The sequence below is a fragment of the Antedon mediterranea genome, chromosome 4, assembly GCF_964355755.1.
Source record: "Antedon mediterranea chromosome 4, ecAntMedi1.1, whole genome shotgun sequence".
Classification (NCBI taxonomy): domain Eukaryota; kingdom Metazoa; phylum Echinodermata; class Crinoidea; order Comatulida; family Antedonidae; genus Antedon; species Antedon mediterranea.
Window position 1 is genome coordinate 20,755,261 of NC_092673.1, and position 22,619 is coordinate 20,777,879.

A 22,619-nucleotide genomic window follows, 5' to 3' on the forward strand; every position below is an offset into this window, starting at 1 on the left:
AGCTAACCTCCAACGCAATGTCGTCAAATGGATCCGATGGCGCAATCACGTGCGGGAATCATGGCGCAATCACGTGCACAGGAAACGGACTGTCAAAATAAAGAACACAATCGAACAGAAACATATAAAAACTTCACAAGTACTGACTCTTTTTGATATTTTATTTCATTAGGCTAGCATCCTGAATATAGGCCTACAAGAATAATTATAGTAGTAATACTGTGTTGGAACCGACCGGTCGCCGGGTCAGTTTTTTCTCTTTCTACAAACACTATTTTCCCGATGGCTTTTCTTATTTAAAAAGCAATATATACATATGAATAAATTAACTACGTACACACATATTTAAATTTGGTAATTACATTATTACCCTGAAATATCTACTGCTTATACAAACATTTAGCAGCAGAATAAACGTTTTTTATATAAAAGATTAATTTTCTATACATATAATACATATCTAATTTTATTCTATTTTTTTATTTTTACTTAAATAGCCTATAAGTAAAACTAAATTGTATATTTCAGATTAAAAATGCATTTTTCATCATTTTTAGTCGTATACGATATAAATTATTTAAGTTGCGTTGGGACTATGTTTAGTGGTGGTATGCATTTTGTACGCGTGCGTAAACTTTGTCTTAGATTACAGATAACTTAAGACTAACTTAAAATTAACTTTCAAATTCAAACTAACCAGCATTAACATATGAAGGTATTACATGAAGTGATGGATTTAACATTAATACATGAGTAATGAGCATAATGATAAATGCATGATTACACTAAGGAAATTGAAACTTTTGAAACTTAATATTACGATTCTTAAACCTAAAGTAATGCCATAACAGGCATGTTAATAATGCCATTAAAGATATTATATTATTGTAACAATAAAGTTGTTGGTTCCCATTGGTAGTAAATATTGACTACACTAAGCTCTGTCTACACTATCAAATTTTATGTGATGTGCCCATAATTATATGAACATGATGATGTCATGTGACTACCATATTTGGATAAATCAATGCCATATATCACTTTTTTTGTCAAACTAGTTTGATAGTGTAGACAGAGTTCAGGTCTTAATATTATATTATAATAACTATAATTCATATTGATATCTAGAAAGCCTTCAGTAACCCTACCTAAGATACAACATTGAGGCATGCGTACAACAATGCATACCACATTAAACAATTAGTATTCGTATCTTCGTGACGAGTATCCGAAGTATTAAAAAGAGACATTACTGTTATTATAATCATCTTACTGTATATGGTTAAATCTAATCTTTGGGCCAAGTAGAAGTCTAGAGTTATTTTCGTAAGTTCAAACAGCTGTATATCCGCTCAAGGACTTTATTAATTATAAATTAAAATATTAAGCATACACTGTTTACACCAAGCATTTCTATAATATAGATAAAATAAATAATATACTCTGTATCGCATCTAAGAGACGGATAAAGAGCTACAATCAGTAATTTGAAAAAAAAAGATAAAATTCAATAATTAATTGTGTTTTTTCAGTAATACATTAGAACAATAATGAACAATATCAATAGACCCAATGGTGAACAATTATTCTTTAATCAAACTTTCAAGAGGTAATTAAATAATTTAAATAATTTTCAGCTTCACAATCCGTTCTGACGTCATGGTCAGTACTGGCCGTGCAGAACACATTACAGTACTGCGCGTGAACATAAGCTGCAGTACTGCGCGTGCAAAAATACGTGACAGTACTGCGCGTGCATAACACGTTACAATTAGTGTTTTTCAATACTGCTGATCTTGATGTTTATTGTCGCCAAAGTTCCCGATTGAGTTTAAAATCACAAGGAACCTCTTTGATAGGCACTCCTCTTTGATAGGCACTCTGTAAACGCTGTAAGTCGTGATCACACTTCTCCAGAGTCAGATTTGTATACCCAAGTTACACACACAATGTGTAGTACTCTGTCGTGTTAGTGACAGCCACAACTCGTCGCTACCATTGCGTCGAATTCCTTGAGCACGACATTATTATTATCGTCCAGGTATAAAACATGAATACTTTCAAATTTATCTGGTACACAACATGGATTGGGTAGCGTTGAACCTTTACGCGTAAAGCCACGCGTGTGCAGAATAGCCTGCACCGTGGCGTGGTTTGTTGCGTTAAATTTGGGGTCCAATGGAAACGGGCAGTTGCCTTCACAGTAATTGGCCTTGTATCCTGCAATAAAATAAAAACTTGAATTAATAATTATGTACAGTAGACCTATTTATCGTGATACGAAATTAAAATACTAAAATGTGATATATTTAGGTCGGCCATTTCTGACTGCCCTACATTTTACGCATGGAAAATGAAATGGGTGAAACTAAATGCTTTAAACAATCTGTTTAAACCGTGACCTTTGACAAAAGTAAAGTGAATTTGATGTTAACAGTTATGTGTGCTTTGATACTTTAGAACGGTTAATTGCATGAGAAAAGGGATCATTTTGACTTTTGTTAAAAATGAGGTAATGTTTGTGCGTTAGCCAAGTTTTTATTGTTGGATATGAGTGCAATGAATGATAGCAAATTATTTAGAAATAGAATATCCACTAAGTCCAGTTTAATTGGATAACTTTTGACGTCGAAAAGAGGGTTTGGAAATGTTAAGCAGAGATCAAAACAGTCCTTATATATTAGTTCCACTGTGGACATTTAGTTTGCATAGGAACAGCATCATCTGTTATAATGTCAAAGTTGTTAATCAGACAAACCGGTACAGTACACACGTCAAACAGCGAGATTATTAAATCGTCAAAACTTAGACAGCCATTTTGAGTGGAGTCACACTGAGAAAAAAACAATCACTTTTCCTCAAATCAACGGCAATTAACTATTTACTGCAAGTTATTTAATTCATGTAAAAATAGTTTGAAGAAAAGTTAACTTATGAATTTTGATTGCCATATTATATTTCAGATTGTGCAATTGTTTCGATCAAAAGCTTATTTTAATTTCTTAACTGTGGAATTAATAAGTAATTATAGTGTCTGGTGATGTAGAGTCTAGCTGAGAATCACCAGGGCCTAAGAAATCAAGGTACTGAGAAGCAAGTGCGGCGCTGTCATGAAGGCCGGAAATAACCGCATGCTACAATCACAGGTTAAAAGAACTTCCTTCAGTATACGCTTCGATATATAACTACAGGTGCAGATGGAAGATAATTTCTCACTGACATTGGCATCTTCTACCGCCACTGTAAACAAATGTTGATGCATATTTTGTAAGTGAAAACACACAAACACAAAGTTGGCGCGCGCGTACAAAAGGTGTGGCATTTTCAACAACGTTTGAACGCGCGCGTGGTATTACTGCCGTTTCAAACGAAATATTTTAATCCGCTCCCCTTTTTCTATTATACCTATCAATATCAAGTGCTCTCCCATTAGTGTTTCGTTTCTCAAAATCTCTTTAAAAAACATCTCTCTTCAGAGCGTTGAAGAAACTTCAATCTCTAGTATCACTGACATCTCTACAACCACGTGGTACGCTCGGGACAGAATAAAAGCCTCATAAACATTTAAATACATATAATTATAACTCTGATTAGCAGGGCTGGATTTTTATTAGATTCTAAACTTGAAGAATAAATACACAAAACGAACGATGGGTTGATCATTTAGCTGTGCAATGTAAATAAATGTTACCTTTTACCCTATAGAACAAAAAACAAATAAGGTAACACACCGAGTTCAATTAATTCAGTTAGGTAAACATAAATTACGAGTAAATCGAAATATAGGCTCTGTTAAAGGTAAACCATAAATCAATTATAGGCCTAAAGTGAAAAAAAAGGGAAACAAAACAAAACAACTAAAGTTAACAATCGGTAAAAATTGCAACACGATATCTGAGATGTTCAGGCTTAAAATACGGAAGGTCTTTTCGTGCAGCGAAATGTATTAATGATTAAGTAATAAACATATACAGTTCATATTATTATCTTGTATATTTTGTAGCGCTTTTCATATAATGAGAAATGATTATATGAGAAGATGATCGGCAAAACATAGTCGACATAAAAACCAGCGGTGGTCTGTTTCTACGTGCTTACAACTAACTTATTGCATTGACTATGAATGGTGAAACCTTCCCAATCTAACACCTGTCAACTTGTTTAACTTTTCTTGATCTTTCTTGTCCAGGGCTTAAGAGGTAGGATGGCCTCTAAGGAGAGTGGCTTCGAGCACATTTTAGGAGGCATGTTCAGGCCTAATGTACAGCGCTTAAGCTGGGTTCCCACTAACACATCAGCCCACCGTAAGTAAATTGATTATCAGTGACGCTTGTTCAGATTAGGCCTAATTATTTCTTATAATTATTGTTAGTAATTTTTAATAATTTGTAATTTATACAGTGAAAACGTAATGTACGGAATGCGAAGAGAAATTGGTTAAACGTGCTTCTTTCCAATTTTGACGAATGTCTTGTATTATTTCGTACAGAGGGAAAATTATTTAGTTTTATAAACTGAAAGAGCCTGACGTGAATTACTAAATCGGGTGACAATTCGAACCTTTTGGGATTCGTATGGTATTAAAATTAACTTAGTTGTGAGTCAGATTGGCTTAAATTTATAGCCTTATTTCCATAACATCCCACTACATACCATTTGATTTGAATTTGTCTGAGATCAGCTTAGCAGATTGGAATAATACTACCGTTCATATGAACATAAATCATGCAATCCCATGGGATTTAGCAAATAAACCTTCTCTGTCATCAGTGGAAATATGAAGAACAATCACAGAGATTTCTTTATTATCATCTCAGATTATGTGACTACTTACGGAATATAATATAGCTTATGTGATACCTGTAAGCAGGTGTGATTTGAACTCCATAGATGGTATATTTTGTGAATGTACTTACAATGAAGTATACCGTAGTATGTCCAATGCATACGGTACGTCCGGTTCGGCGTCTCCTTATAATATTTTAGGGTGTATTTATTTTATGTATTTATTTTATCGTTAGGTATCGCAATTGATGGGCGTGGCATTGAAGCCATACCTTTGAATCCCTAAGGCTTCTAAACCTTGCGAGCTGCGCCATCTTGTTTAACTTTATTTACTATATGAACAATAATTGTATTCACTAAATCATATTTTGCGGAACTTTTAATGTCGATAAGTATTAAATGTATCAATTTAAACATGGTGAACAGCCTGAAGAATATAAAATACATGAAATGTCAATTATTAACTCTTTTCCTGGGTTGAACACGTTCCAGTTCAATTCATTAGAAATCAATTACGAGTAAAATTCTAAATAATGAAGAATGAATGTATGAAGTTCACGGATGTAAAACACTTCAACCAACTTCCTTAACTATTATTAACATTAAAATATATATGAATAAAACAATTTAAATGTGAATGAATGTTAAACTTATGTCATTTTTATAAGGTCACCAGAATAGTTTTAAAAAAATGAATCGAAACAAAATTTTACCTGAAAAATAATCGGAAGCCCAAGAAATCGAATTAAAAGTATTTTTTTTTATTAGAAAAATACTATTTAAAGATAAGTGTGTGTAGATCCCGCCCTCAATTCTAATCATGTCAAAAAGTTCTGAAGCCTCTTTTTACAATATCCAATGATTTTATGTGACAGAATGTTAACAGTATTTAATTGCGTATGCGAAGAAGTGCCGGAATATAAAAACACTTTCTTAGAGATATTAGTAATTGGTTCAGAAAGCAGCAGGAAATTGATTTAGATCTGATTGTGGAGCTAATGAATTTAATAAAATCATTGAATGTGGAAGGAAGATACATAGATTAGCGTTTAATCATTTGGTGCCAGAATTCAAAATTGAAAAAATATTTTGGCAATACATATGCTTTTAATGTAGAAATATTGAATACCTATGTTTATTTAGATTTTCTGTAGCCATTTGCAATGCAATGAATGCGTATTAGCTCAAACTTTATGTGATGTGCCCATATATGACCACGATGACGTCATATCACTACCATATTTGGGTATCTCACTACCATATTTGGACACATCACAGTTTCTGTGTCAAACTAGTTTGATAATTTAGACAGAGCTTTACATTGTATACGGTACTTTTAGCGTATCGTTAGGTCTATACCCTGATTTACCCTTTTCGATAGCGTGTCCGACAGAAATAAGTCTCACAAAAACAGTCAATAACTTGCCAAGCTTAACGGCAAATAGATTGCCTACTGTCAATAAATACATGTACCTATAAATCTAACTCACAAAACCCTTGTTTGATTTACCGTTTTTACATAAGAGACAAGGCGCATGTGTGTAAATTAAACGAAGACGATTTCACCGGCATTGTCTCAAATGACGACAATTCTGGACCCATTGACATCACTGTCAAAGTACGGTCAAATCACATGACACCTAAACGAGGTGAAGACAGCAAAATGTCAACGATGAGAGATCGATGGGTTCTTGTGTAAACAAGCAGACTGGGTGTAAACATTGAGAGATGAGGGTATCCTCTTCAGGACAACTCTTTAGCTAAACGACAATATTATAATACATGTAGCAGAAAATAACTGTGCTACTTTGTAGTAGTACACTACTTTGTAGTAGTACAGTAGTAGACAAACAATAGGACAAAATATGGCCAACTTGAATTCGTCTATCGTGCGTCGGCACTAAAGTAATTAAAAATGTCCTGTTCGTTCTCTATTTAGTTACACCTGCTAGCAATACTAATCTACATTTAATGAAAATATTATCTCGTAAAAATGCATACATTCAGATTTGCCGTACAACAACCAAACCGAATACCAAAGTTGCAATGAATGAAAGTATTTTGTTTGGCTACCTAGTTTTGTTGTTACTTTTAGTAGTTGTCTCTTTCATGTTGTAGCTGTAAACAATATTGACCTACAAGTGACCATGTTTCCAAACATGTTTGATGCTTTAAAGTTACCTTTATATACAACAGTAGAATGTAGGCCGGGGAACGAAGTTCATTTACATGAAGGGTATACGTGAGGCCCATGGGGAGAAGTGGTTCGAAGTACTTTCTAACACATGAACTAATAAAGACAAGGTTTTTTTTAAAAGTGACGTCTCTTTTTAGATGCGTTACCAAAATGTCAGAAAGTGACACCTTCGTTTAATGCTATAACTACTTTCGATTTCTTTTCGACCTGTTTATAATAAGCATACAGGCGTATTATAATCGGCCGCTATTGTCTTTAACGTGACTAACACCTCGGTCCCAGGACATTAAACAACAGGTTCTATTACTGTTGCCTGTAGGCCCATTTGGGACTTTGAAAGAGTCCGCTACCTCAATATCAGTATATTGCCAATTAGCCTATCTACTAGGACACTATGAACATGCCGTACATAACGTGATGCGTGGTTATACTTATTTCAACAGATTCCATTATAATAACTGTAAAATATTCAGACTAAAACGGAAACCAAAGGTGTGTTCACATGGAAGTTAAATTAATATTCCATAAACCGGTCGTCTGTTAAAATACAGTACAGTAGGCCCACGGTACTGTGTAATAAAGCGATAATAAAAACATTGGTGAACTGCGGTCTGACATTGTCAGGTAGCCAAATCAAACAGCAATTGGGCCAGGCCTGGGTCGTGCAGACGAAAACGAACCTCCGTTTTTCGTCACCTTCACACGGCCACTGGGGACATCATCTCAGGAAAATAACCCTGCTGAATTCTCTAAACCATTGAAATTGATATTGACAATATCCACAAAGTGGAAAGTTTTTTTTTTCTATAGAAAGGATAGGTTCTTGACAATGTATGTCCTCGCTCCAAATAACAATTCATAATAACCCTTTTCCGATTGATAACAAGTTTAGGTACGCAGATAACTTTTAATTTGGTTATTTTGGCCTATTTACTTAAACAACTATTTATTTAAAAATTAGGTCTTTATCGGAGTCGCGTTGTAGGCCTGTTTTACAACCTATCGTACGTAGGATATAGGCCTACCTCCATTGACAATTGCAAAAGGCTGCCTACTTTCTATGAGTTTTATATGGGTAAAGTCCTATTATGTTTTGACAACTTTTTTAAGAGTTAAAACTCCCTTTGTAACATGACAACCGGTAAATATTGAATTTTAAACAGGAAAGTGATACAATATTCCAATACAAAGAAGCCATCAACACAAAACAAAATCTGACTAAATTTAAAGAAAGTAAAAACAGCTAGATGAAAGTGGAAAATACTTTACTACTACAGTAAGACCCAGGTCATCCGGATATTACATAATTGTGCCAATATAGAAGGGATGTTTAGTGGTCTGCATCAAGCGCTACTAAACAGAGGGCTGGTATGTATCTATGATAAGTTCATTGGCATAGATTAAAATATTTGAGAATGAAAATAGCTGTGATAGCTGTATCTATAATAAGTTTGAAATAAAGATCTGAATTATTTAAAAAGATTCTGGGCATATTAGGCTTGAATTAGGTAGTAGTAGGCCCACCGGGTTTGTTGTTGTGAGGTCGTTGATTGTAAAGTTTGTCTAGCTTCAAGGTTGAAAGTATGACGCAGCTGGTCCCCTATGCTCGTTTTTTTTTTCGGTTGAGCCTAAAAAGAGAAGTTAATTATCACTGTCTGCCGCACCAGCAGGCATAGGCCAGACGTTCCCAGGTCTCCCTGCTCACCAGTCGTTGGCCTAGTGTGATTTGCTTATAATTTGAGTAACCCGTCAGTCCCAATTTCCGTCTAATGACTAAGACAGGGGCGTTCATTTACCCCCTACGGTCCTCTTACACAAACGATACAGTGTTTAGTGGTGTGTGAATGGTATGTAATGTTAAAAAGTAATTGAAAAGTATTCCTCACCATTTGGGGCGATTATCCAATTACTCCATCCCACTTTCTGAAAATCTACATAAAAGTCTAGGAGTTGGCATTTAGATTTTTTCTGGTTGGGTCTCTTTGGTTTTGAAGAAGATGCTCGTTTCCTCCGCATCAGTACAAGGTTTTCATCTTTATCTAAATGCGTTTCTTCAACATTACTGTTTGTGATTCCTGATGGTTTGATGTCTCTTATTTTTATAGATTTATCATTTAAAAACAACGCCAGTAATGGTGTCCGTTCGCTATGATTTTCATTTGGAAGTTTTGTAAACGATATTAATTTCTTAATAGTTTTGTTATCGGTTTTTACACGGATTTCAAATACACAATTTAATTCGTCTCCATCTTGAAACGACGAATGTAATTGGCTGAAAGCTGATGTTACGTCAAAATCCAACCAACCAATGTAGCTGATGTTCACAGTTCTTTCAGTTATCAATATTTTTCTTTTATCGGACGATGACGTTCTCTCATCGTGAACGAGATAAACTTTGATTGAAACATCACCGTTGGTGTTGCGAAAATCAGCTGTTGCATCGGTCAGTTTATTTTGCCTAGGTCTTTGCTTGTAAAGATGTAACTCGGCAAAAACTACCGACTCCCTTTCTAAAATACCATTTACATTGAATGAGAACTCATTTCTTCCAGATGAAGATTTTCCTGTTAAGAGTAAAAAACGAAAGGTTAACACAACACATCCATCAAACTAGTCAATCATAAAAATATAAAAGCTATCTAAATATGAGGATGGGATCTTTAGTTGATTGTAGAATGAAAGGTTAATCTATATCATTTTTAGTAGGATTAAAGATTGGTTGAATCGGCGAGACGTACCTCTGGGGAATCAAATTGGTTGGTTTCTGATTCTCTAAATCAACGGTACGCTTACATTATTAATAATCACACGGTATATTTAGATATTCATATTATATTTAGAAATATTATTTATAATATTAATTTTCGAAGGCTTTATTAAATAATGTGTAGGCAACACCTCATTATAGCTCTGACTTATATTTTTGTGTTGTAGGCCTATTTGTATGTCACCGGTAAATAATACAATTTGACTAAATTTTAAATCTACTAACTAATCTAAATTAAATATCAAACAGAGTGTAACAATCTATTAATACACAAATATAAAATAATTGTTATTATTAAGGAACCCGATGGAAACTTAATTCTTTTAAGGATTCATTGGGCCGTCCCGAATTTGTGTTTATTAAAAAATATATATATATAAAGAAAACAAAAACAGAAACATTGAAATCACAAGAATGTACCGTTTTTCATAAACAATTACAGTATATAAAGATTAATTATCAAAAATTATTTTTGTGTGTGAATTATGATAAACTAATGTGAGCTTAATAAGTTTAATTGTTCTGTAAACTCTAGTTTATTTCAATTTAATATTGATATGTGTATACATGCTGTCAAGGAAAGTCAGATATGAATGAACGTGACAGTACGTCTAGTAACAGGATCAACACAGATATAGAAATAGGAAGCGAATTTCCTCGACGGCTAGCCCATCTCATCAACATTACATGATTTCTACTAGTGTGTAATTTTCTCAACAGAAATGTCACATAAAAATAAAAATCAGTAGGCCTACATATTCCAATATTATCATTTGCTCTACTATTTCGTACACACTATCAAACTAGTTTGACAAAAAAAGTGTTATGTAGCCAAATATGGTGGTGATATGACATCATCATGTTCATATATGGGCACATCACATTTTTTGTCACATAAAAAGTTATATAGTGTAGACAGACATAAGCCTTCATCGTTCACCAGGACACATCGACGTATGGAACGCCTTTTGCGCGCACGTGATAATATTGCGTCTTCTCATGGATCTCTTTTAAAGTTTGTTGTTGTTTCTTACGTGGATTCGTCCTACGTTTCAGAGGCAAGATAAGAATTAAGAATTTAAGTGCACGAATTTCAATGGTTAAATAGGAAAAACTTATATTAAAGTTTGAAAAATACGATACAAAATAATACACGTCATCGTGTGTCCAGGATGTTCAAACACCTGGGACCTTCTTCAGCGGCCATCATCCCTGGGTTTATCAATATTTCTCGTGTCAGAAAGAAATTCTTATCGCGTACGTCCTTAACCTTGTGGACTTCTTTATTGCCTACAAATTATTTTAGGAAGTTGTGTTCGAGCCGGGCAGCTGGCCAGTCATCCGACATAAATTTAGAGTGAGCATCCCCGCCCGACCGCATCTTGGAAATAGTGTCACAAGTAGTCACCGCCGTCACTTTGGCCTTTCTTCGTGTGCTTTGTGGCGGGCAAAAGCGTTATTTCTTCAATTGACATTATTTAACAAATTTGACACATTATGACGTGTTGGCATTTATCTTGATCTTGTATTCTAATTGAGTGTTATGATTATAATTACACGAATAACACTATGTAAACATATCGAGAACTTTTTAAGTAAACACACGGCACTAGCCTTTGGGTTGACAATACGGTGTGCGGTATTGCGGAGTACTCCTGCTGTGTTCTTGTTAGATTATAGTTAACGGCGAAATTTATCTAAACATTCCAACTAAAATTATTTTATGATGATGATGTTATTTAATAAATGTTATCGCTTGTGAAATCTTTTGGCATCACCCTTATATTCTGTATACGTGAGATTTTATGTCATGTTTGCTAGATCCAACTCATTTTACACGCACAAAACTTAAGCAAAAATAAGAATACTCAATCAAACCAACTATGGTTGGAGCTCTGAGAGGTCATATAAAAAATAATAGTATGATTTTCTTTATTGTTTAATTATCTATAGTGAAATTTTTCGGGAAAACTCAGAAAAATGGTTACGATTTTAACTGAAAAATAATATGTACCCTAATAATACTGTACTGTAGTAATACGTTTTGTAGGATTTTTCCATTTGGCGTTCCATACAAAAAGGCCAGAAAAGTTACAAACGGTCTCGTCATCCACCTCTACAGCTGTTACACCTCAGCCTGGCATCGATGGAATACCAAAACCGATACAGCTCAGATTTAAACCAAAAATGTGTGTACTTTCACAGATACAAGATATCAAACAACCAAATTATTTGTAAAAAATAAATGAATTGATCAATCAATCAATTTTTGGAGAAAATAATGATAGACCTATAAATCAACAAAATAATTTATATTTTCCACTGCTTATTCAATAATACCAAAGAAACGAATTGTCACAATATGTTTGTAGTTTTTTTCAAATCTAAAAGGAGACCAACTTTGCCTAACAAACAGGACCGCTATCAATTAAAACGTGTATTCACATTAAATTGGCGATAAACGAAGCAATCATGTTCCATTAAAAATATAATGCGAAAAGAAATGACAAAAGTTCCTGCCGGCCACTGATCAATGTATTAAATTACGGTAGGTATAGCAATAGGTCACCTCGCGTTCACTGGTTTAATAGAACAGGGGATTCCGTTGATTGAAAAAAGTGACGACTATTACGCGCGCGCGTACAAATGATGATGGGTATTTCGGCATTCCGTACGCGCGCGTCTAGTTGGTGTTTAAAAAAAAACTCCTTTTGAAAAAAAGTAACAAACGTATAAACATATCGTAATGGAAATCTTTATCTGGATTACGTACGACATGCTCGAACAAATTGGAGCGCGTGCTTTTTATGACATTTCCATTTCCTTTATTTATCTAACCGATTATAGGTTACATCAAGAAAAACTGTTCCAAATGTAACCGTATAACTGTATATTTTTTGGTATCAATTGAAGGCCTAGTTATACATATATTTATCATAAAGTAATCAAACGTTAATTACAGATTTTGAAAGCAATTCTTATTAACCGCACCATTGTAAAAACACCTACATTTCGAAAATTGTTCTTTTCTGTGGATTAGGTGAATAATGAGTAGGCCTATATATCCATGATTCACGTATTGGCGTGGTCCATTTGGTTTATTTAATTACCCGGAAAAAAATTACTTCTTTTTGTTCAAAGAGCTCAAATAAACAGAGAAACAAGTTTAAATTGAGTAACTGGGCTACGAATAAAACGCTTTGAATATAAGACTATATTCTGTAATTTAAGGTAAAAACTATTCCATATACGGATATGGAAATTGAGTCAGAACCAACAAAAGTGTAATACGTGTTCAAATCTCAAGAGATCACGTGACTTATTGAAACACTATTTCGTGTAAAGTTTGTATTTGAAAATACTGCAGTAATACTTGAAATGGCGGTAATGTAATAACAAAAATGTTATCAATATAAATAAGTAAAACTGGTTTTGATTGAAAGATATACGCGCGCGTGCGTACGTATCCAACAAAACTAAACAAATTTGCTTTTACTTAAGTTTAAAAACGCATACTAAACAGTTGATTTGTTACTCCTAATCGGACAGAAGGATATATTGCTAACCTTAGTGAACAAAGCAATTAATTATATATGAGTTTAGCTGTCAAAAGAACAAAGTGGCAAGGTCTATTTACGTTTGTTCAAATGGTACATACCAATCCTTGCATTTTAACTATTGTATATGAAGGATCAATTCCTCTATTTGCAGCATTCGTCACTAAAATTGATCGAACACCGCAGCTGACAACAAACCGGTTTAGTGCACTCCTACAACAGCTAACAAGCGACCTTAAATTGGCAAATGCCGACATTGTGGAGGCATTCAAGACCCGCTTAGCTCGTCATTTAATTAATGGTTCCGATCAATTAATGCCCCTTAATTTAATGCTTATAAAACTATTAACCGTCTAAATCTACAACGATATTTGTTTGTACATACTGCTGCCTATTCTTATTAACGTTTCATTTCATCATTTTTATGTGTTTATTGAATTATTCAAATTTGGTAATATGACCTGATTAGGCCATTTCTGTATAATTATGACCTCTATTTTGGCATCCTACTTTGTATACCATCGTATATCGACATCCGGGATACAAACTAAATGATCAATTTAAGAGTACTTTATTTTAGAATGACAAATATTTGGGAAATATAGAAACTATTACCTTATTACAGAATATACGTATTGGGAAATCCTTTTAGATGTTTATTGTGATTGGTAAATAAGAATATTTAACGGTAAATACGTATTGCCGGAAATAATTGATGGTAAAACGTTACGAATTAGTTGAGTAGGCCTAATATTATGCCTGATCTATTATATTGAAATTTGTAGTAGTAGTAGTAGTAGTAGTGTTTATCAATGAGAAGAAAAAAGGAAATTATGTTACAACTTTTTTTCAACAGGTTGCAGAAAATACATCCGTAACTTTAAGGAAAAAAAAAACAAATGAAAGCATTTGTCATTTATTTTTATATAATCTACTGGATTTAAATCTGTGACAATAGCTTAAGTAAAATTAGGTTAAGAGGTTTCGAGTTAAGTGGACAAGAAAGAAATACGAAGGAGGTTTCATAGGCCTAAAAATAATCGTGAGAAACCGCATTTAAAGAAGTTATTTCTAACTACTGAACTTCTATGACCCCTGACCAATAGCAATGACCAACGTTATATTTGTATAATCAGTATATATGTACTGGTTAAGGCATTAATTATGGTAAAATCCAAGCCAAACTAAGTGAATGAGCTAAGCATTATACATAGCGGAGGAAAAACTCGTTGGTATATGCCTATACCAAAATATACTAAATAATTACATTTACTTGACTCTGAAATAAACATATTTAATTAGGGCCTATAGGCCTACTTTAATACATGAATAAAAATGTCATAAATGTCTTTCATTCTACATTTTTTCTCATACAAAATCTTTCAGTTTACAATCAAGTAAAATCATGAACGCCTTAAAATGAAGAAAAAACGTTGGTTGGTAAGTTAGGTTGACGTAGTAAGAACTACGCTATCCTTTCTGGGAATATTCCAAATGTTGAATCACAATTTCACACGATGTCGTCGAATGAATGCAGGCAGCAGAATACTTGCCTCTCATTCCTACCTCATATAAAGCTTAATCGATGTGCCGGAAATCATAGTTATGAACAAAAACAGGGGCCTAATCAACAAGGTTATGGATAATATCAAAATAGTCAGCAGCAGTGAAGTTTCCATAAACTTTGCATTACGTTCATGCGAATACGGTAAATAAAAACCAGATGTTTTCACTTACAGTCACTATACATTCACTAAATGCCCCGATATCCGAAGAGGTATTTGGGGACACGTCGTGTTCACGATATTCAAAATTTAGTCTTCTATAAGGTTGTTTATTGTCGGTTTATTTTAATTCCCAGCATTTATCCCATTTATGAGTTGAAACGTTGTTCGATGATTAAATAAACCACCAATAAAAACGTATATTAAACTTGTTAAATAAGCATGTTGCATACAAACATAATTTATAATTGAAACTCGACGAAAACTAAAAAGTTGCGTCCAATTTCCAGTTTGGTCTATTTTACACTACGATATTTTATTATGAATTGAAACTTTATTCGATGATTAAATAAATCACCAATAAACGTATATTAAACTTGTTAAATAAGTATGTTGCATGCAAAACATAATTTATAACCGAAACTCGACGAAAACTAAAAAGTTGCGTCCAATTTATAGTTTGGTCTATTTTAAACTATTTTATTAAACTTTTTTTTAAATTTTGTATTCGCCGTAGTTTTTTATATTCGAGTTGAGGGTTTTTGGTGAAATATTATTATTCTAAACACCTTACAAGTTTACTCATCGGAGTTAGGTATTGTGAATGATGGGTTAATTTCCCGTCTATATTGCATATAATTACAGCTCTTTACTTGGACTATATTTTTCATCTTTTAACAACCTAAACTTGACAGCTGATTGGTCACGCGATCAATCCAAAGACTTCAAAACAATCGCTCTCGACAAAGTCAAATATATGTCAGTTTATGTCTTTTAACGTTTACTGATTTTAATACGATTGTAGAAACTAATATCAGTTTGCTTCAAAGTTCACTAACTTGTATGTAAAACAAAATATATTTGTATAACGAGCATACACATTTAGTATTAATAGCTCGCATAACAAGTTATGAAATTATAAGTAAAGAGAAACAATAATACAAAGTTGTATCATGTAATAATACTATAATACTATAAGGTTTCATTTCCTTCTTTCCATGCAATTTGTAAAAATAATTTACAATATTTTTCAAAGATTATAGTTGTATAGTTCATCATAAAATTGGTTATTTTTTTGAATTGGGTATTAACAAACAAGACCGTCTTCTGTCTGCCTATGTATAGAAAATATATCTTGAGAATACAGTATAAAAACGATAAGTTATATATATATTTGAAAAAAATGTATAAAGATGTTTGTGTTTATGACTAACGAAAAGTCAAATGATTACCAGTACATTGTACCGTATGTGTTAATTATTTTTTTTTAAGGACAGGGTTTTCATATGATATAACTGCAAAAATGAAATACTATAATTCGTATTCGTACTAATAGTAACAGTGAAGAATTTTAGGTGTATACATTTGGTACCAACCATCGAAATGTGTTAGTTAAATAAAAATAGAAAAAAACATAACCTTAAATGACTCACGTGACATTACAGAACATTAATGCCTTATTAGATGTAAACAAACGAGTTAGAAGAATGTTCTGTTAACCTGCACATGTAGTGAGTCTATAAATCATGAAAAGATTAATGGAGTGTAGATAAATATAGTTAATGTAGCAGTCATCGGTTTCTTTATCGCCATCAGTATTCAAAGTGTCTTTATTTACTTTGAGAAACGATGTTCGCTTTCTCGTCTGCGAATACACCAATCCGATCGTAAATTTTCTATTTTTTTTTTACTTTTAAGTAAACAACAAGATAGAGTTGTATGTGTGTTTGATTAAAAATTTGCAAAGATAATTATTTGAAATTACAGAGCAAGTACAATTTAGTTCGAAGTTAAAAGGACAGATTAACAAAAACCCACATACGAGCACCCGCCCTACTTCTTATTTATGACGTCTTAGGTCTTTAAATTTAATTAGAAATAGGCCTACCGTTTTGCCTTCTTTAATATATTTAGGTATACTACCCCTTGCTGAAAACTTGGAAAATTTAATTTAGGTAAGCATGTTTCGACGAAACAGTGCCGATGTTTCTTCGGTGTTATTTCTTGGTATCAATTATGGTTGTTATCCTACTTTCTTGCTTACACGATTACAAAAACAAGAGTTCGAGAAACTTTTTCAATCATCAATCACAAACAATCAAAATTATAATCAATTTTAAAATTAGTTTAGATATTATGATACAGTACACGTGTGTGTATACGACATATGAAAGTAAAATTGAGTAGTTGATTGGCTTAACGGTTGAATGACGGAGGGCTGTGAAGTAATTTAACGATTTGTTGGCTTTTAATACTCCAGAGAATCGAAACGAATTCGTTGATTGAATTAAATTAAGACAATCGTTTTTTAGTTGGAAATAGCCCGACAAAAACACCGTTTGTCAATCAAATGTATAACTTGATATAGTAGTTTAAGGGTTTGATTATGCCTCAGTGACTTCCAGACTCACTCGTGGGATTCGTTAGAATTCAAAATCAATCAATGTTTTTGTCAACAAACCAATATATTAATGAAGAACCTATCACACTTTCACGTCACTCAATCAATCAATCAGGTAATTTGGACTTTTATAAACGAATTACCTGTATATTTCCTCTATCATGGGTTCATGTACTTTTGCTGATAACTACGCCACGTCTGTGGCCTAGGAAATTATGTTGTGGTTGGTCACCTACTATTCAGTGCGATTTAACCGCTAATTATAGATTTCATTTTCCTCCAGAGCGGTCACATTGTCATTTTGTCTAATGTTTCCATTATCTAACGGACAATAACGCAATCATTATTAATTACCAATCATAATTGGTCCCAGAACACCAAGGTTACGACGAACATCAAGTATATGATTAAATTACATTACATTATTTAATTCAAGCTAACGAAGTTATATTAAAGCGACATTTTACAAGACGGTTATTACAACAAATAAAACTACATACGGGTATTACTATAAAGTGCGTGCGCGTATACAGATTATGTTGCGCGTCCGATGAATACAATGAACATTAAATATTTCAAGATATTTACATTAACAAAAACGATATAGAAATAGGGCCTATATGATGTTAAAGTAAGATGCCCTACTTTAAATCCAATACACCAGTAGTGTGTCGGAGTCTGCTGTAGACATAAAGATTGATTTCAAGGAAACAAGTCGATGATTGTAAAGCAAATAGTCGCATTATGATTCAATTTAATTTTTGAAATATGATATTCATTTTGCCATTGTTTCTCGAGTAACGTTTCACATTTTGATGGTTGTTAAAGTGTTGGTATTCTCTCATTTGTAGGCCTAATCATTACATTATTGTTAACGTTGTGGGCGACGACGACGCTGACTTTTAATTGACATTAACGTAATTTGAATCGAGTCGAACACGCGGTAGGTACGGTAATTTGTGATTGCGGTAAATTTTAGTCACTTTACTTGTTTTTAGTTTGTAGTGTTCACAAGGAAGGTGAAACATGTAGGAATCCAAAATTACTATTTTTAGAAGATGTTAACTACAGTAATTCATTTATGATGCATGCCTACGCAGACATCATTTGTAAATATAACAAAAATTATATTATAAAAATATTTACAATTTTAAACAAATAATCTGAATCGGAAATAACAAAAGAAGACAAAATTAGGAACAGTCGAAAGTACATTAGGCTTAAACATTTTAATATAGGATATAAATAGAAGTCTCTTCCATAATGTAATTATTATTGTTAACAAAGTTTGTAAAATGACTCAAATATTTAAATTTTAAAATAGCAAGTCATAATCTAATCATAATATTACAAGACATAATAATAAACGTGTTTATCTAGAACAATTATATAACTCGGAAAACCCCCGCAAAATAATTTACTTAAAGGATTAAACGCTAACGTGCAATCCTGGAAACACTAAACCAAACTACGTAAAAGATATACATATAGGGCCTACTTTCTTGAATTTTCTTGCTGATTAATTGGATTCAATGGTTTAATGGTTTTAAATCAACACTTATCCTAATCAATATTAACAATATCCCAATTTATCTCCTGTAAAAAGTACTTCACATAAACAGGCAAACACAACTGCATTCAAATATCACCTTTTAAGGATTGTATATGTATTATAAGTGGGTCACTTTCGGGGCTATCCTACATCCTACAAATACCCTGATTACGAGCCTATATACCTTAAATCCAACTCGTCATTTATTTGTCTAAATAGATAATGTAGGCCTATATCCTTTATTAATCCATTGATATTTAAATGAACCGCAATAACGTAGTAGTTAGTATCCATTCTAACAAGGTAATTTTGAGTTTTTATTTAATTTTCTTTCTTGTATGATTTACGAAACGTTAATCTAAAGTCTATTTGTTTCTATTTATTTTTGGCACCTTATGTTGAAATAAAATGGTGCTTCGGATTTTTTTCGTTTCTTTATGACAAATTTTAATATATAATCAAATTTATCATCATGATATTTTTACTTTATCTTTTTTATGTCAGGAAAGTCCTCACTCAGTTTTAGTTTTCCCTGTTTTTGTATTTTGTACTGCGACGCATAAACTACACCTATAATAATGTAACCATTTATATTATTAACTATTATGGGCCTACTAAAACACGAGTTGGTAACGATTATGTATGTCCCAGTGTAGGAGGTCTTTGAAACTTAAAAGCTGCTTTGTTTGCGGATGAGACCGATTAGAAAAGTGGTCTCGAGGGCACAAAATTGAGTCTCATATTTAGTTTTGGCCTAAAGCGATCTCAATGGAATGTTTATGTTTATGTGTCTCCATGCTGGAGTTGAAAAATAACGGCGTTCATAAAACGATCAGAACTTTGTAAGTTTATGATATCCAACAACACACACAAACAGAGGAGATTTTGCATTTAATATCTCGGCGTTTATCAGCACATGATTAGTAAGGGATGCGTGAAGTGCTACCTAATTGTCAGGTCCATTACTTCGCAAAGTGACACTTTCTTTCGCCAGTTCGTTTGTTTAGGTGCTTGGAATAAACCTACAGTAACAGTTGGGGTTTGATTATTCAGACCACTGTATCCTACTACTATACCTCTAGGCCGCTACTCAACAGTTCGTTGTGGCGGCTACGGATGCATCTACTTTATTGCCGTAGGGACAACTCGATAAACACAAAACAAAAACGGAGTCAATTCAAAACATATATCTGATTCCTAATTCTTATGAAATATTTCAATTAATGTAATTGTATTAATGTATAGGTCACATCTGAATGTTATAATAATGTTGTTACAGCTACACCTCACCACTGAATTAACATGCCAGAGTTACTTGTTATAGGCCTAAGTTTAGCTTACATTATATCGCGTTTACTACAATAGTACAAGTAGTACTACATCGTTATTCTTAGGCCTATACTTATACATACCGATGGACATTGTATCGGCCTAGACCTATTTACGCAAAAACGAGTCCACTGAAATATTAATAATAATAGGACAGGAATTTTCGTTGAAAGGCAACAAAATCGGTGATAAACGTTTTATTGGAAAGCCTAAGATTGATTACGTCATACGCGATTCACAATAATTCCAGAGAGAATGGCTTGGTTAAGCGTCATTCCCACAATTAATGCTTTATTAACGGATTACTGTTGGTATTTAATATTGACTAATGCTATAAAAATGTCATATATCATAATATAATGTACATAGGTATTTTTCATATCTTACGACCGCAAAATAACAATTTGGATTAGTTTATTTATCAAGGCCTATTTATTGCACCGGTCAACTCTTCACTAAACAAATTCGTTTCACAACATTCCTATACATTAAACACTTAGGCCCCTATTATTTTCTTAATTCAATGTACGAGATTCCTTTTTTGTTGGTAAGTTTTAAGAAAGTTGTTTTACCTATAAGGCCTTGTATTCGGGGAAAAATGAATTGTGGGATGCGAAGAACAACTTGAAAATGAAATACCTCACGGACAATACCGAAGATACTTGACTTACTGTGACAATAATCTGTTAAACTGCAGATTGAGTTACTTCAATACAAAAAAAGTCAACGAATCAACTCCAGAGATTTAGTTAAATCGGTTTGAAGTACTTTTAAAAGGAATCATTATAGTCCACATTCAATTAGATAAACATTTCACACATTAAAACTTGGTATGGTTCATTGTAAGGAGTTCCTACCAACAACCGGGTCAATGTATTTAAAGCACCATAAAATGATCACACCGTCCGGGAGTTACTATATACTGTACCAACCGGTCAATATCTAGTATAAGGAAGATGTATAATGATTGATTGTTCTGTCATAAGACATGTACACATCAATAAATAATCTTCTCAAGATCTGGCAAAAGCTTTTACCAATTGATTACAAAGAACCGATATGTTTTGACTTGTTACTATAAACTTACTAAAAAGTGTAAAGTACGAAACCTCGTAAAGAGGTTTTTTTCCCGACAACTACAACACTTCAAAAACACGCGCGCGTTTAAAGATTGATAAATCTACACAGACGCGCGCGTTTAAACATTTATGTAAATGGACGTGCGCGTTTAAATTGATAATTGCAGACGAGCCTGCCAGTCAGCGTTTGCTCACTAATGTCTACTACGATGCCATTGTTAAAAAGACGGATAAGCCTAGGCTTACGTAAATCATGTGCAACTGGCTTAAGGAAAGTATTGGTGTAGCGATACATTCTTTGCAATGTACTATGACTTTTAGAAATAGGATTATATGTAAGCTGTTCATATTAAGTCATTGAAACATGACTGTAGAGTCATCAAAATAGTTCAATGTACCGATTTTTTATCCTGTTTAAATGACAGTTGATACTACTTATTAGCTCAGTCTATATAATAGCAATGAGAACATAGATAACAGATGCAAATATGAACATTCCAACCAACTGAAAGGCGGTTTAAAAATTCAGAAACAATTTTTAAGATTTCTTTTCTTAAAAATCATGACAGTGAATTTGTTATACTATATTCACTAAAAAGTCTTAAATACAGCCCGAGTTAGTAGTAACTAACTAAGATTATTATTTAAAAAAAAAACAAAAAAATGTTTGCATGCATTGACTTACCGTCTTCGAGGAAACTTCGAACTGTATTAGCTCCATCTTTAAAATTTGGGGCATATCCATTTGACACCCCTTCAAGTTGTTGGTAAAGTTTCTCCATAAAAGGAGGAGTCTTCATTCGTTTTTTAGGAGGTTTTGGTATCGTCCTTAAGCCAAAAACTTCTAGCAAACGTCTCGTTTCTGCTTCAGCCGATTCGTCCAGTATCTTATCCTTTTGACGATTTCGCAGATGCCTTTGCAACTTTCTCGTAGATTCCGGATCTTTTGGAACCCTTGTGGTCTCAAAGGGTATGCTTAGAGACGTTGAAAATAAACAGAAACATAATAAAGTGCATACAATCCTGCCTTGTAATTTGCTTTTAATCTGCATGTTCCTGTTTTTTACTGTACAAATCAGTTTAATTGTCAAGTGTTGAGCTAACAACGAACGTTAAATAGAGCGTATTACCGAATAACTACCGGGGTTAAACACATTATTTTAGAAGACATTTTCAAGAAAATAAACTTTATACACAAAATTTGAACATTTTGTTTTTTCTCCCATAG

The 22,619-nt window shown here is 33.1% G+C and overlaps 1 protein-coding gene across 1 annotated transcript; it reads right to left on the bottom strand.

Moving 5' to 3' along the window:
• Nucleotides 1-148: 148 nt before the first annotated feature.
• LOC140046854 (bone morphogenetic protein 4-like) lies at nucleotides 149-22,619 on the bottom strand. The gene is made up of 3 exons (XM_072091577.1): nucleotides 22,077-22,619; nucleotides 8,869-9,546; nucleotides 149-2,220 (listed from the first exon to the last, which is right to left on the bottom strand). The coding sequence occupies exons 1-3, from the start codon at nucleotides 22,441-22,443 to the stop codon at nucleotides 1,970-1,972; spliced, it is 1,296 nt and encodes a 431-aa protein (XP_071947678.1). The 5' UTR covers nucleotides 22,444-22,619; the 3' UTR covers nucleotides 149-1,969.

What these genes read in the sequence shown, in the direction of transcription:
- LOC140046854 (XM_072091577.1), bottom strand. Translation starts at nt 22,443, where the DNA reads ATGCAGATTAAAAGCAAATTACAAGGCAGGATTGTATGCACTTTATTA. An exon ending in TCGAAGTTTCCTCGAAGACG is followed by an intron (nt 9,547 to 22,076) that starts GTAAGTCAATGC and finishes TACTCTTAACAG; the next exon opens with GAAAATCTTCATCTGGAAGA. An exon ending in TTGGATAATCGCCCCAAATG is followed by an intron (nt 2,221 to 8,868) that starts GTGAGGAATACT and finishes ATTTTATTGCAG; the next exon opens with GATACAAGGCCAATTACTGT.